Consider the following 15,178-nt stretch of genomic DNA (forward strand, 5'->3'; position numbering starts at 1 on the left):
CTCCCCCTTGGTGAATCCTTGTTCACCGCTTTCCAATTATAAGGCAAAGACACCAGCATTAACAGGCTTTCTTAGGTTTAAAGAAGAAAGGTTGAAATTTATTAAACTTAAACTCTAATTTGGTTGATGCCTACGGATACACAACGCGCCCACGCTAGCATGCATACGCAATACAGAAAAAGAGAAGAAAAATAAAGTGGAAAAGTTTGAGGCAATATCTGAACAGTTTTTGTTACGGTTCTTTGAGCTCACTGTAGAGTCCTTGATTGCAGGTAGTTCTTACTTTTCATTGGGGCCCAGTATTCTTCTTAAACCTTGTTCGCTGTAGGAGACTTTTCTCTCTTGGGGTTCATGTGTCTTCAGTGGATTCAGAGGCTTGTGAGAAAGAGATCTTCTCAGTTCAGGAGCAAACAGATACTCTGTTCAAACTGTTTATACAATTCAGAAAAACCCTGGTTGCCAAGCAGGTTAGTCATGTGACTAACTGGTCTGACCACGTCTTGGATTGCATCACCTTAGCAGTCTCTGGAATGCTCCTCTTACACACAATACCTGGTAACCAAGGTCCATTATGGGTTGAAAGTGTCAGGTAATGGTCCCTTGTCCTTCCAAGCATCATCTGTTAATATGCAAATATCTTTTCCAGCCACAGCTGATCTGTTTAACAAGTCCTTTCTTCACTCCTGTAACAGTTTAAAATCAATGTTCATGACAAAATTAATGTGCTTCATTCTTGGCAAGTGGGGGCCTAGCAAGACACCTCCACACGTAGTGGAATGAAATGCGATTTGAGAAAAGCACATTTCATTAAAAGGGTTGAGAGAAAATATAAGCTAGAGGAAAAAAAACATGCATTTCTCTCATTCATTCACGAATCCTTAAACTTATTAAAATCGCCCCTTTTTGGCACCTCAATAAACATGTGGTTCTTTTTTGGGGAAGTTTCTCCTCCGTTTTCCCATTTCCATGGCTGCCCTAGGGTCTTTGTTCCTACTGAGGTAATTTTTTCTCAGGAGTCAGTAATGGGCGGGGCTATCCTGAACTCTTTCAGTGCTTTGCTGAGTCATGCAAAGGCTTTTGACTTTAGGGGGATGGGTGGTTCTCTTCTGTCTGACAGTGGGGGAGAATTCTTTGCTAATCTCCCCTTTGTCCTCTGGGAGAATCCTGCCTGCAGGTATTTGTGCAGACTCTACTGTACTCCCCTGTGGCACTTCGACTAGGTGAGACATCACCTTCATGGTTTCTTTGCCCCTAGAGGTCTTTCTTTGTTTCTGCAGGTTCCTGTAAATGCTGTTAGCAACTCTGGTGGGATGCTTCTAGTGTCTGCATTTACATAGGAGGATGTGGAGTCTAACTTTTCGCATTTTGCGGGGTGGGCTAACCGTACAGCAGGGGCTTTCATCCGGGATTCCTCCCGGACTTCCTTTAACCTGCCCTCTTTGTCACTTTTTCCTCTTCTCTTTCTAAACTTTTGCCAGCCTTGTGCCTGCCTGTCTCCTTTTGTTCTCGGTGGGGGTCTCTTACAGTTCACCAGCCCTCTGCTGGAGGGTCCTCCTGACACCGGTACAGGACTTAGGGGTGCAAGTTTCACTGTAGGTTGGGGTTTCACCTCAACCTGGCAGATGTGGCAACTCAAACTGCTATCATATGTGGGTTTTGGTCTTTTGTATACCAGTATGTACAGCCACTGTAGTCTCATGGGCCCTTCTTAATATTTCTCTCTGGTACCTCTATGGCACCACTAACTGGTGAACTACTCCTTGCCCGCAGGTCTGTGGGGAGAACTCCATTTCCTCATCAGTACCTCGTTCTTTAAAATAGTAGCAATCAGGGACTCCCGCTGCTTCACTTTCAGACTGGGCAGCCTGTGTTAATTCTCGCAATACTGGGTCGGCTCGCTGAGCCTCACCTAGGGAAAATACATTTAATTCATTCCCTGGGTCTCCTAACTTTCCAAGAAAGTCTCAGACAGACCTGGTTATCTGCCCACAGTGCTAATTCAGTCTCCTCTGGGGGAGCTGGTTTGATCCACTACACATTCAGGGAAACTGCAGGGGTCTGTTTCCTACCACTGCCCAGTCTCTGTGACCTCATGTGGTCTTTCTTTCACCCCTGCCAGATCATTACCTAGGAGCAGGTCAACCCCATCCACAGGCAAACTAGGGACAATTCCTATGGTCACCTGTCCCGAAACTAGGTCGCACTCCAGGTGCACCTGGTGTACAGCTACAGGCATACACTGCCCTCCAATACCATTCACCACCATGCTGGTGTTCACAGCACTCTCTGGGGGAAAGGTCAGGCCTTTTCCCAGTAAAAGGGATCTAGTGGCCCCTGTGTCCCTGAGAATTACTGTGGGCTTGCTTGCCCCACTCAAGGGATATGGGGTTACTTTCCCTTCAGACACAAAATCCTGATAACATTCAGGAATCCTATTAGCTTTTCCTGCATTTGCCGTAGTAAGCTTCCTGCGTTGCACTCTTACTACAATTAAAGCCACAGCTTGTTCTGCTGCACTTTCCATCAGGGTCCCTTCTTCACTGAATAGGTGTCCCTGATTAACCCAACAGGTTTTCCCTTTAGTTTGCAGCAGTCAGCCTGCTTTATTACAATGGAAGCACACTGGTCTCTGGATCTCACACCTGTTCACAGCACCTTCCCTTTTGGCTAGAGGAGGGCCCCCTGTGTCTCCTGTTTTTCTTTCCCTGCCAGGACTGTTTGGGCTCCTATCACCTTCCCACGCTTTGTCATTTTTGGATTTGTGGGGGTGCCTAGGAAAGGTTCTCCCCTGGGAAACCAACTTATAAATTAAAGCAAACTCATCAGCCAGAGCAGGCGCTTACGGGCTCTGAACCTGCTACTCCTCTACATGGGTCTTTATGGAGAGTGGGACAGAGTGTTTAAATTTCTATAACAGAATTACTTCTCTGAGATTCTCATAGCTGAGCTGTACTTTAAGAGCCCTCAGCCACTGGTCAAAAGCCAGCTACTTACTTCTTTCAAACTCCAGATAAGTTTGATTAGCTTGCTTCTTGAGGGTTCTAAACTTTTGGAGATAGGTTTCGGGTACTAATTCATATGCCCCGAGGATAGCATTTTTGTGAGTTCATAATTGATGAACTCTCATCTGGCAACAGGGAATAAACCTCATGGGCTTTTCCAGTCAGCTTGCTTTGTAGTAAAAGAGGCCAGGTCTCAGCTGGCCATTTTGGCTGCCTTGCCAGTTTCTCAAAATACACAAAAAATACTTCAACATCTTCCTCATCGAATTTTAGAATTAGCTGAGCTAGTTTTAACAAATCCGTACCGAGCCCTGAATTACGCTCCTCCATATTGGCCATGCTTTCACTAGGGTTGCTCTGTCGCCCCTTAGTTAACTCAAGCCGCTTCAGCTCTCTCTCTTGGCATTCCTTCTGGAATATTCTTTCTCTCTCCCTCTCCTGTCTTTCTCTCTCCTTCTTCAAATTAAAGTTTCCTCTGTTCCAACTGTATCTTTGCTCACAATACCCTGTCGAAGTCTGCTTCTAACCATGTTTCTTCTTCTTCAGATTCAAGGGAAAATGGTTGGCCACTAGCCTTTGGAGTTCAGACTTCCTAGCCTTGCACATACAGTGATCCCATACTGCTCATTCATTTTTCCCAACTCCTCCACAGACAGTGCTTTTAACTTATCCCAAGTTACTTCACCCTGGCTTGGAGAGTGACAGCCTTTAGTTGCCGACATGTTAGTATTCAAGTACACACAACCACAAGAAAACCTGTACTGAAATTTTGCTGTCTTTTGATTGGGAACAATTTGGCTTCCCACTTCCAATTTCTCGCATTTGCCTGTGGGTATAATGCCAGACGCTAGCACTCAAATTTCTGTTACAACCAGGTGAGAAAGAGGTCTCAGGTTCCCTCTCAGCCTTCACCTGGTCTTGTTGTAACAGGGTTTAATTTTTTAACACACCGTGTTTTTAGCTTCCTCTTGGTGAATCCTTCTTCACCGCTTTCCAATTATAAGACAATGACACCAGCACAAACAGGCTTACTTAGGTTTAAAGAAGAAAGGTTGAAATTTATTAAACTTAAACTCTAATTCAGTTGATGCCTACGGATACACGATGTACCCACGCTAGCATGCATTCGCGAGACACACATGCAAATAGAGGCAGAAAAAGAGAAGGAAAATAAAGTGGAAAAGTTTGAGGCAATATCTGAAGAGTTTTTGTTACAATTCTTCGAGCTCACTTAGAGTAAAGGCCTGCTACCTGACCCGAACCCGATGAGACCCAACATGTGTCGGGTTCAGGTAGGATCAGGCTGCACTTTCGGTTCCGGCATTCGGGCTATGGTCAGGCCGGGTCGGACATGCTCTATCACAGATAAGAGGCTCCACTGTTAATTTAATTTTTGGACGAGGAAGTTGGTTTTGTTACAGTTATTTTAAGCTTGTGCAGATCGGCAACAAAGTGAAAAAGAGAAGGATGGTCGGGTCGGGTGCCAGAAAAAATGGAAGGACTCGGCCCGGGTCGGATGTGGTTCTGTTGGACTCGGGTCGGGTTTTTATTTGCAGACCTGAGCAGGACTTTACTGTAGAGTCCTTTATTGTAAGTAGTTCTTGCTTTTCATTGGGGCCCAGTATTCTTCTTAAACCTTGTTCGCTGTGGGAGACTTTTCTCTCTTGTGGTTCATGTGTCTTCAGTGGATTCAGAGGCTTGTGAGAACGAGATGGGAGCACCCAGAAGAGATCCTCTCAGTTTAGGAGCAAACAGACACACTCTGTTTAAACTGTTTGTATAATTCAGAAAATCCCAGGTTGCCATGCAGGTTAGTCATGTGACTAACTGGTCTGACCACGTCTTGGATTGTATCACCTTAGCAGTCTCTGGAGTGCTCCTCTTCCACACAATACCTGGTGATCAAATTCCAGTGTGGCTTGAATGCGTCAGGGAATCGTTCCTTGTCCTTCCAAGCACCATCTGTTAATATGCAAATGTCTTTTACAGTCACGGCTGATCTGTTTAACAAGTCCTTTCTTCACTCCAGTAACAGTTTAAAATCAATGTTCATGACAAAATTAAAGTGCTTCATTCTTGGCAGGTGGGGGCCTAACATGACACAACGTGGAAATCTCCGCTTTGCTACCAGCTGCAGATAATAGCACACACATCTCTTCAAATATATTTCAAGAAGGACACTGCGCCCAGTCACTTTGCTGTAGACTTTAAGAGGAGCAGGCTGCTAAACGCTAGACAAACTTTAGCTGTTCACTTTAGCTATAATTCTGATTAATAAACTCTGTGAGGTCCCCTTATGACTCATTAGTAAATGTACTGTGCGGTGTAGGCTAAGCCCTACTGACCAAAGTCCCAAGTTCACTTCCTTACCTCTACTGAAATAATGGATCTCATTCAAAGCTACAAAGATGGTACTGTAATTGGCCTCAGTGTTCCAGGCATGAGAGAGGAAAACACAGCCAGGGTTCTCATTTCTGACCTCTATCCAATGACTGTTGCTGGATTGTATAGATAGTGCTAATGTCTTTCAGGAATAATTGCTGTGTACAAGAGAATTTTTCACCTGTACTTCAAGCAATTTTACTGCACTAAAATGGACCAAATGGATTTACAAAGAATTATGCTGCCTTGTGCCAAGACTCAATGAGATTAGAAAAACGAGATTATGATGACGTTTTAGATCTACAACAGGGTTGTCCAACATAGGGCCCACGGGCCAGGATCTGGCCGGCAGATGGAAACTGAACCGGGCCATTCCTCATTCTCGCCAGGGGTCGGCAACATGTTTGTGGTAAAAACTTTGAGGTCCATGACTGGTCATTTCAGAGATGAGGAAGATAAGAAGCCAGACCGGCTTTTAAAAAAAATCACAATGTCAGTTTCACAACTGACAGGTGCTGAGTCAACATGGTTTTGTGAAAGGGAAATCATGTTTAACCAATTTATTGGAGTTCTTTGAGGGAGTTACATGTGCTGTGGATAAAGGGAAATTGGTGGATGTATTGTACTTAGATTTCCAGAAGGTATTTGATAAGGTGCCACATCAAAGGTTATTGCAGAAAATAAAAGCTCATGGTGTAGGGGGTAACATATTGGCATGGACAGAAGATTGGCTAGCTAACAGAAAACAGAGTAGGCATAAATGGGTCATTTTCTGGTTGGCAAGTTATAACGAGTGGTGTGCGACAGGGATCTGTAGTGGGGCCTCAACCTTTTACAATTTATATAAATGACTTAGATGAAGGGACCAAAGGTATGGTTGCTAAATTTGCTGATGACACAAAGTTATGTAGGAAAGTAAGTTGTGAAGAGGACATAAGGGGGCTACAAAGTGAAAAAGATAGGTTAATTGAGTGGGCAAAGACCTGGCAAATGGAGTATAATATGGGAAAGTGTGAAATTATCCACTTTGGCAGGAAGAATAAAACAGAAGCATATTATCTAAATGGTGAGAGATTGCAGAGCTCAGAGGAATCTGGGTGTCCTAGTGCATGAATCGCAAAAGGTTAGTATGCAGATACAGCATGTAATTAGGAAAGCTATAGGAATGTTATAGTTATCAGGAGGGGAATTGAACACAAAAGTAGGGAGGTTATGCTTCAGCTATACAGGGCATTGGTAAGACCACATCTGGAGTACTGTGTACAGTACTGGTCTTCTTATTTAAGGAAGCATGTAAATGCGCTGGAGGCAGCACAGAGAAGGTTTACTAGATTAATACCTGGAATGGGCGGGCTGTCTTACGAGGAAAGATTGGACAGGCTGGGCTCATATCCACTGGAATTTAGAAGAGTAAGAGGCGACTTGATTAAAACAAACAAGATCCTGAGGGGTCTTGACAGAGTGGATAGGGAAAGGATGTTTCCCCTTGTGGGAGAATCTAGAACCAGGGGTCACGGTTTTAAAATAAGGGGTTGCCCATTTTAGACAGAGATGAGGCGAAATTTTTTTCTTTCAGTGGGTTGTGAGTCTTTGGGATTCTCTTCCTCAAAAGGCAATGGAAGAAAAGTCTTGGAATATTTTTAAGCCAGAGATAGATAGATTCTTGATAAGCAAGGGGGTGAAAGGTTATCGGGGTAGATGGAAATGTGGAGTAATCAGTTCAGCCATGAACTTATTGAATGGCGGAGCAGGCTCGAGGGGCCAAGTGGCCTACTCCTGCTCCTAATTTGTATGCTCGTATGGGAGCAAAAACAGCGGTTTCTGAACTTTGGACAGATTCGGGGTTTTCCAATGTGGTTTTAAAAAGTCGGAACCTGCCGGAAAACCCCGAATTTGTCCAAAGTATGAAAAATGCTGTTCCCGCTCCCAGCACCTGTCAGCTGTGATACTGCGATTTAAAAAAACACTGACCTACCATAAAGGTGCTCTACTGTGCATACCTGATGTCTGCAACTGTCAGACAGAGAGAGAGAGAGGTGACAGAGAGAGCAGGGGGAGGAACACAGAGAGCGGGGGGGGGGGGGGAGGGACACAGAGAGCGGGGGAGCGGGGGGTGGGGAGGGACACAGAGAGCAGAGTGGGGGGGAGGGACACAGAGAGCAGTGGGGGGGGAGGGACACAGAGAGCAGAGGGGGGTGGAGGGACACAGAGAGCAGAGGGGGGGGAGGGACACAGAGAGCAGAGGGGGGGGAGGGACACAGAGAGCAGAGGGGGGAGAGGGACACAGAGCGGGGGGGGAGGGACACAGAGCGGGGGGGGGGGGGAGGGACACAGAGCGGGGGGGGGGGGAGGAACACAGAGCGGGGGGGGAGGGACAGAGCGGGGGGGGGAGGGACACAGAGAGCGGGGGGGGGAGGGACACAGAGAGCGGGGGGGGGAGGGACACAGAGAGCGGGGGGGGGAGGGACACAGAGAGCGGGGGGGGAAGGTGGGACACAGAGCGGGGGGGGGGGAAGGTGGGACACAGAGCGGGGGGGGGGGAAGGTGGGACACAGAGCGGGGGGGGGGAAGGTGGGACACAGAGCGGGGGGGGGGGAAGGTGGGACACAGAGCGGGGGGGGGGAAGGTGGGACACAGAGCGGGGGGGGGGAAGGTGGGACACAGAGCGGGGGGGGGGAAGGTGGGACACAGAGCGGGGGGGGGGAAGGTGGGACACAGAGCGGGGGGGGGGGGAAGGTGGGACACAGAGCGGGGGGGGGAAGGTGGGACACAGAGAGCGGGAACACGGGGGAGAGGGAGAGAGGGGACAGAGAGGGAGTGAGAGGAGAGAAAACTATCAAGTTCACTCCTGACAGAATGACATTTATCCAGAATACTCCATGTATTCGCTACATGTGTGCAGGCATACATTGACTACTTGTGCAAGCAAAAAATGCCAGATATCTCACTAAATCAGTGTTCAACATGGTGATGAGAAAGTAAATCAATAAATTAGTCTTCTTATTTCAAGCTTTTTCACAAAAATGCATATTTGTTGTTGTTTTGATTAATTGTAAGATAAATTTTTAATGCCTTTACCTTTGCGAAGTTGTCTCACCAGACCCCTATGTAAGACAAAAGTTGTAATGTGGCACCACCAACCACCCCCGCCCCCCCCCCGCACCCACGCAAAAAGGTTGGACACCCCTGGTTTATAGCAATAGCTAGCATGAATATTCTTGTTTTCTAGAAATATGCTGACGTATGTCCCTACCTCATTATACTATGTTATTTTTATAAAATCCAATTGATTGCATCAGTTCCATCTGGATTTCTTGGCACCACAGCTCAAAATACTGACAGTTTTTAACATGCTGTCATGGCAACAGCCTCATTCTGCACTGAGTAGGGTGTAAACATCAGAAGTCAGGCCAAACACTGTCGGAAATCTGGTGTAACAGCAAGTCCTGATAGCAAAAATGTAGTGAAGTTAAATTGTAGAGACCTACTCCCCATTTTCACAGTAACAAATCAGAGGGCAATGTCAGGTTAGATGCAATATTCTTCCTTTATAGTTATGGGGAAGGAGAGAGAACGTCATTCAATTTATTTTTAAGTCAGAGAATTTTAGAATGTGCAATCTATAAAGAAAAGAAAAGGAAAAAGAAAACTCCACTGTGTGGAGTTTGCAAGTTCTCCCTGTGTCTGCGTGGGTTTCCTCCGGGTGCTCCGGTTTCCTCCCACATGCCAAAGACTTGCAGGTTGATAGGTTAATTGGCCATTATAAATTGCCCCTAGTATAGGTAGGGAAATATCGGGACAGGTGGGGATGTGGTAGGAATATGGAATTAGTGTAGGATTAGTATAAATGGGTGGTTGATGGTCGGCACAGACTCGGTGGACCGAAGGGTCTGTTTCAGTGCTGTATCTCTAAACTAAACTAAACAAATGGTGGCATAGTTTGGCCCACATACCCTGTCAAAACTTTTTTTAAGTGTAACATACCATGCATACATATTATCTAAGTATCAGCTGTGTCTGAGTCAAAAGGCTGTGGGTTCAAGTCCCACTACAGGGCTTGAACACAAAAATCTAGGTTGACATAGTGCAGGACTGTGTCAAGGAAGTCTTTCAGTTCAGACATTAAACGGAGGTTCTGTCTGCCCTCTCAGGTGGACATAAAAGATGTCATGGCACTATTTCGAAGAAGAGCAGAGGTGTTATCTCTGGTATCTTGGTCAATATTTATCCCTCAACTAACATGACAAAAATAGATTATTTTGTCATTATCACATTGCTGTTTGTGGGAGCTTGCTTTGCACAAATTGGCTGCCCTGTTTCTTAAATTACAACAGTGATTACCTTTCAAAACTTCTTCAATGGCTGTAAAGCACTTTGGGATGCCCTGATGTTGTGAAAGGTGCTATATAAATGCAAATCTATCTTTCTTATTCTATGGATTTTGCATCAAGAATGCGATGTCACTTTAATAGTTAATAGAAATGGGAACAAAACAATTAGCTAATGTTGTGAATGCATCATTCAGAAGGAAACAAGTGCTTATTGCCACTGAATGAAACATCAATTGAAAGCTGCAACTGAAATTGCACTGTGCCATTAAGGACATAGATATCTTTACCTCTAATCACAAATCCAAAGGTATTGCCTTCTTTGTGCAAAGTCACCTCCACAGTTTTGAGAATAATACCCGAGCCTTGAACAGCTAGAAAGGAGAATAAAGAACTTGTCAGTCAGAATCATCGGGAAATGGATTCCATACTATATGCAAGCCAAATCCAAAGCTGATCATTTAACAGAGAACATTTAGTTGCGGTCCATTCATGCTTTTTCTTTGATTTTTAGGGATGCATGCGTGCCGTTGAGCAAATTGAATGCCACTCCTGTATATATAACAATTAATGTAATTCAAAAGTGAATCATCGTTTGTAAGGTGGTTTCAGATATCTTGATGATATAAAGTAATTTAAAAATAGAAATGGTTCTCCTTGCCATTTCATTTCTAGATTCATAATAGGGAGTGTCAAGTGACAGCACCCACAATGTTTTTTTTGCTGGAATTCTGTGACATCAAATTATTTGAAGTGCACTTTAGCTGGAAAAGAGTCTTTGGATGGATGCAAGCATTTGACATATTTGAACAAGACTCGAGATTTATCAGATAACATAACATAAAAAGTAAACCTGAAAAAGTCAGGAGTGAAGCCTTACAACCAGCGGAAATGGAAGTTGAACATCTCCACTTGTCTATTGTCTAGATAATACTAAAGATCATACTGGTAGACTTCTAACCCAGAAAGACACAAGAGGAGTAGCCTTAACTGCTGAGAAAGTGAGAAGAAAGGGGAGTAAAAACAAGTAAGAAGGGGGAGAGCAGCACCCCGTGGATACAAGTCTGCACTCAGCAGCACACTCTCGGACCTGAGCATCAATATAAAAGTGCCACCAGAATGCATGGGGAACGGGAATAATGTACGTGAAAGCATCACATTACATACAGCACTAATTGTATTCAAAAGACTTAAACAAACTATAATTATAACCACATTATCTTCAAACATATCTGTATGACAGCAAAAATTTAGCATGAATTTAATGAAAATGGATGTTGTAAGTGGACTTTATTGACCTAGGAAATTGCTTTTTAAATCAGAGGACTGGGGAGAAATCAGTCACAGTGCACTCTGCACTTCACATATTCAGTTCTAAAGATACCAGGAATGGTTTTAAAATGTCTCAATTTGAATACAATGCAATTATGGTGTCTCATCTGAACATGGATTACCCATTTATCATTTTATATGTGGGCATTATCATATAATTTGGGACATTTAAAACCAGACTGGAATGTTTACTGAGCCTCTGAGCATGTAAGAGCTAAGTGATTAGAGTCAAATTCAAGTCAATAGCAGCCACAAGCAGAGTGCAACTTCTTAAAGTACAGAGCGACTAATCTCAGCAAATACAGATTGACTAATCTAACCTGCTCCAGAAGACTTTGAGTAGGAGTGAGCAGCTGGTTCCAATTGCTCCACAGAAACTTCAGTGGTGGAGTTTCAATCAATGGGTGGGAATCAGAAAGTTTTCCAATCAAATCTCGAGTCAGGCAGGGCTATCCCCTCTCCCCTGTCTTGTTCGCTTGCTGTATTGAACCTTTTGTCAAGTCCATCAGGAAGGATGCGGGCATAAAATGGGTGACAATCCCAGGCAGCGGCAGCACCTGGGTCAATGCCTCCCAGTACATGCATGACATCACAGCCATCTGCGCGGATCTACTGTCACAGTTCACAGACTGATGAGCATCTGCAACTAGTTCGAACTAGCCTTGGGAGCCAAAGTAAATCGCGGCAAGAGCCATGTTCTTTGGGAACAGGCCCGACCAATCCTTTGTCCTCTTCCCAGAAGCAGGGGTCAACAATGTGTCTGTACACGGGGATAGTAACCATAACCGGCTCCAGGGACCCGGGTTCGATTCCGGGTACTGCCTGTGTGGAGTTTGCAAGTTCTCCCTGTGTCTGCGTGGGTTTTCTCCGGGTGCTCCGGTTTCCTCCCACAAGCCAAAAGACTTGCAGGTTGATAGGTAAATTGGCCATTATAAATTGTCACTAGTATAGTGGTAGGGAAATATAGGGACAGGTGGGGATGTTTGGTAGGAATATGGGATTAGTGTAGGATTAGTATAAATGGGTGGTTGATGTTCGGCACAGACTCGGTGGGCCGAAGGGCCTGTTTCAGTGCTGTATCTCTAATCTAATCTAAACTCTAAGATTTAAGATAGTTATGGAAAAGGACAAAGATGGACCGGAAATAAAGGTACTGAATTGGGGGAGGCCGATTTTAAGATGATAAAACAGGATCTGGCCAAAGTGGACTAGGAGCAGCTACCTGTAGGAATGTAGACATCAGATCAATGGGAGTCATTCAAAAAGGAAATAGTGAGCATTCAGAGCCAACATGTACCCATTAAGGTGAAGGGTAGGACCAACAAGTCCAGGGAACCCTGGATGTCAAGGGATATAGAGCATTGGATAAGGGAAAAAAAGGAAGCTTATGGCAGATTCAGAGCGCTGAAAACAGTAGAGGTACTAGAGGAGTATATGAAGTGTAGAGGGGTACTTAAAAAAGTAATGAGCAGAACGAAGAGGGGGCATGGAAAAACACTGGCGGGCAAGATAGAGGAAAATCCTAAGGCATTTTATAAGTATATTAAGGGCAAGAGGATAACCAGGGAAAGAGTAGGGACCAAAGTGGTAATCTGTGTGTGGAGCTGGAGGACATAGGTGAGGTTTTAAATGATTACTTTTCATCTGTGTTCACTATGGAGAAGGACGATGTAGGTATAGAGATCAGGGAGCTGGCTTGTGATATACTTGAACATATTAGCATTGAAAGAGAGCAAGTATTAGCTGTTTAAGCAGGCTTAAAAGTGGATAAATCCCCAGGCCCAGATGAGATGAATCCCAGGCTGTTATGTGAGGCAAGGGAGGAGATTGCATGTGCTCTGACACAAATTTTCAAATCCTCTCTGGCCAAAGGAGAGGTACCAGAGGATTGGAGAACAGCAAATGTGGTACCATTATTTAAGAAGGGTAGCAGGGATAAACCAGGTAATTATAGGCCGGTGAGTCTAACACCAGTGGTTGGGAAACTATTGGAAAAAATTCTGAGGGACAGGATTAATCTCCATTTGGAGAGGCAGGGATTAATCAGGGATAGTCAGTATGGATTTGTCAGGGGGAGATCATATCTGACAAACTTGATTGAATTTTTTGAGGCGCTGACGAAATGTGTAGATCAGGGTAAAGCAGTTGATGTAGTCTATATGAACTTCAGTAAGGCTTTTGATAAGGACCCGCATGGGAGATTGGTTAAGGTGGTAAGAGCCCACGGGATCCAGGGCAATTTGGCAAATTGGATCCAAAATTGGCTTAGTGGCAGGAGGCAAAGGGTAATGGTCGAGGGTTGTATTTGCGAGTGGAAGCCTGTGACCAGTGGTGTACCGCAGGGATTGGTGCTGGGACCCTTGCTGTTTGTAATGTACATTAATGTTTTTGACGTGAATTTTCCTCCACACAAGATCAGGGGGCAGGTTGTTCAACCTTGCCCGTCTTAGAGCGAAGACCAAAGTACAGAAAGTCCTCATCAGAGAACTCCTCTTTGCTGACGATGCTGCATTAACATCCCACACAGAAGAGTGTCTGCAGAGACTCATCAACAGGATTGCGGCTGCCTGCACCGAATTTGGCCTAACCATCAGCCTCAAGAAAACGAACATCATGGGACAGGACGTCAGAAATGCTCCATCCATCAATATCGGCGACCATGCTCTGGAAGTGGTTCAAGAGTTCACCTACCTAGGCTCAACTATCACCAATAACCTGTCTCTAGATGCAGAAATCAACAAACGCATGGGAAAGGCATCCGCTGCTATGTCCAGACTGGCCAAGAGGGTGTGGGAAAATGGCGCACTGACACGGAACACAAAAGTCCGAGTGATTCAAGCCTGTGTCCTCAGTACCTTGCTGTACGGCAGAGAGGCCTGGACAATGTACGTCAGCCAAGAGCAACGTCCCAACTCATTCCATCTTCACTGCCTCTGGAGAATCCTTGGCATCAGGTGGCAGGACCATATCTCCAATGCAGAAGTCCTCGAGGCGGCCAACATCCCCAGCATATACACCCTACTGAGCCAGCGGCACTTGAGATGGCTTGGCCATGTGAGCCGCATGGAAGATGGCAGGATCCCCAAGGACACATTGTACAGCAAGCTCATCACTGGTATCAGACCCACCAGCCGTCCATTTCTCCGCTTTAAAGACGTCTGCAAATGTGACATGAAGTCCTGTGACATTGATCACAAGTTGTGGGAGTTAGTTGCCAGTGATCACCAGAGCTGGCGGACAGCCATAAAGGCGGGGCTAAAGAGTGGCGAGTCGAAGAGACTTAGCAGTTGGCAGAAAAAAAAGACAGAAGCGCAAGGAGAGAGCCAACTGTGTGACAGCCCGGAAAATCAATTTTATCTGCAGCGCCTGTGGAAGAGTCTGTCACTCCTAAATTGCCCTTTATAGCCACTCCAGGCGCTGCTCCACAAACCACTGACCACCTCTCGGTGCTTACCCATTGTCTCTCAAGACAAGGAGGCCAAAGACGAGAAGATAGGAGGTATGACCAGTAAATTCACAGATGACACGAAAATTGGTGGTGTTGTAAATAGTGAGGAGGAAAGCCTTAGATTACAAGACGATATAGATGGGCTGGTAAGATGAGCGGAGCAGTGGCAAATGGAATTTAACCCTGAGAAGTGTGAGGTGATGCATTGTGGGAGGACTAACAAGGCAAGGGAATATACAATGGATGGTCGGACCCTAGGAAGCACAGAAGGTCAGAGGGACCTTGGTGTACTTGTCCATAGATCACTGAAGGCAGCAGCACAGGTAGATAAGGTGGTTAAGAAAGCATATGGGATATTTGCCTTTATTAGCCGAGGCATAGAATATAAGAGCAGGGAGGTTATGATGGAGCTGTATAAAACGCTAGTTAGGCCACAGCTGGAGTACTGTGTACAGTTCTGGTCACCACACTATAGGAAGGATGTGACTGCACTGGAGAGGGCGCAGAGGAGATTCACCAGGATGTTGCCTGGGCTGGAGCATTTCAGCTATGAAGAGAGACTGAAAAGGCTAGGGTTGTTTTCCTTAGAGCAGAGAAGGTTGAGGGGAGATATGATTGAGGTATACAAAATTATGAAGGGCATTGATAGGCTAGTTAGGAAGAAACATTTTCCCTTAGCGGAGGGG

At 45.3% G+C, this 15,178-nt stretch overlaps 1 protein-coding gene across 3 annotated transcripts in view; it reads right to left on the reverse strand.

The window, feature by feature from the left end:
* Nucleotides 1–15,178, reverse strand: part of grip1 (glutamate receptor interacting protein 1) — a 434,653-nt gene that overhangs the window by 79,602 nt on the left and 339,873 nt on the right. For all 3 annotated transcript variants that reach the window (XM_068050478.1, XM_068050479.1, XM_068050480.1), the window contains exon 5: nucleotides 10,003–10,086. In XM_068050478.1, coding sequence (XP_067906579.1) covers nucleotides 10,003–10,086 — 84 coding nt within the window. The remainder of the gene's footprint in view (nucleotides 1–10,002; nucleotides 10,087–15,178) is intronic.

Source organism: Heterodontus francisci, chromosome 18 (assembly GCF_036365525.1).
Source record: "Heterodontus francisci isolate sHetFra1 chromosome 18, sHetFra1.hap1, whole genome shotgun sequence".
Lineage (NCBI taxonomy): Eukaryota > Metazoa > Chordata > Chondrichthyes > Heterodontiformes > Heterodontidae > Heterodontus > Heterodontus francisci.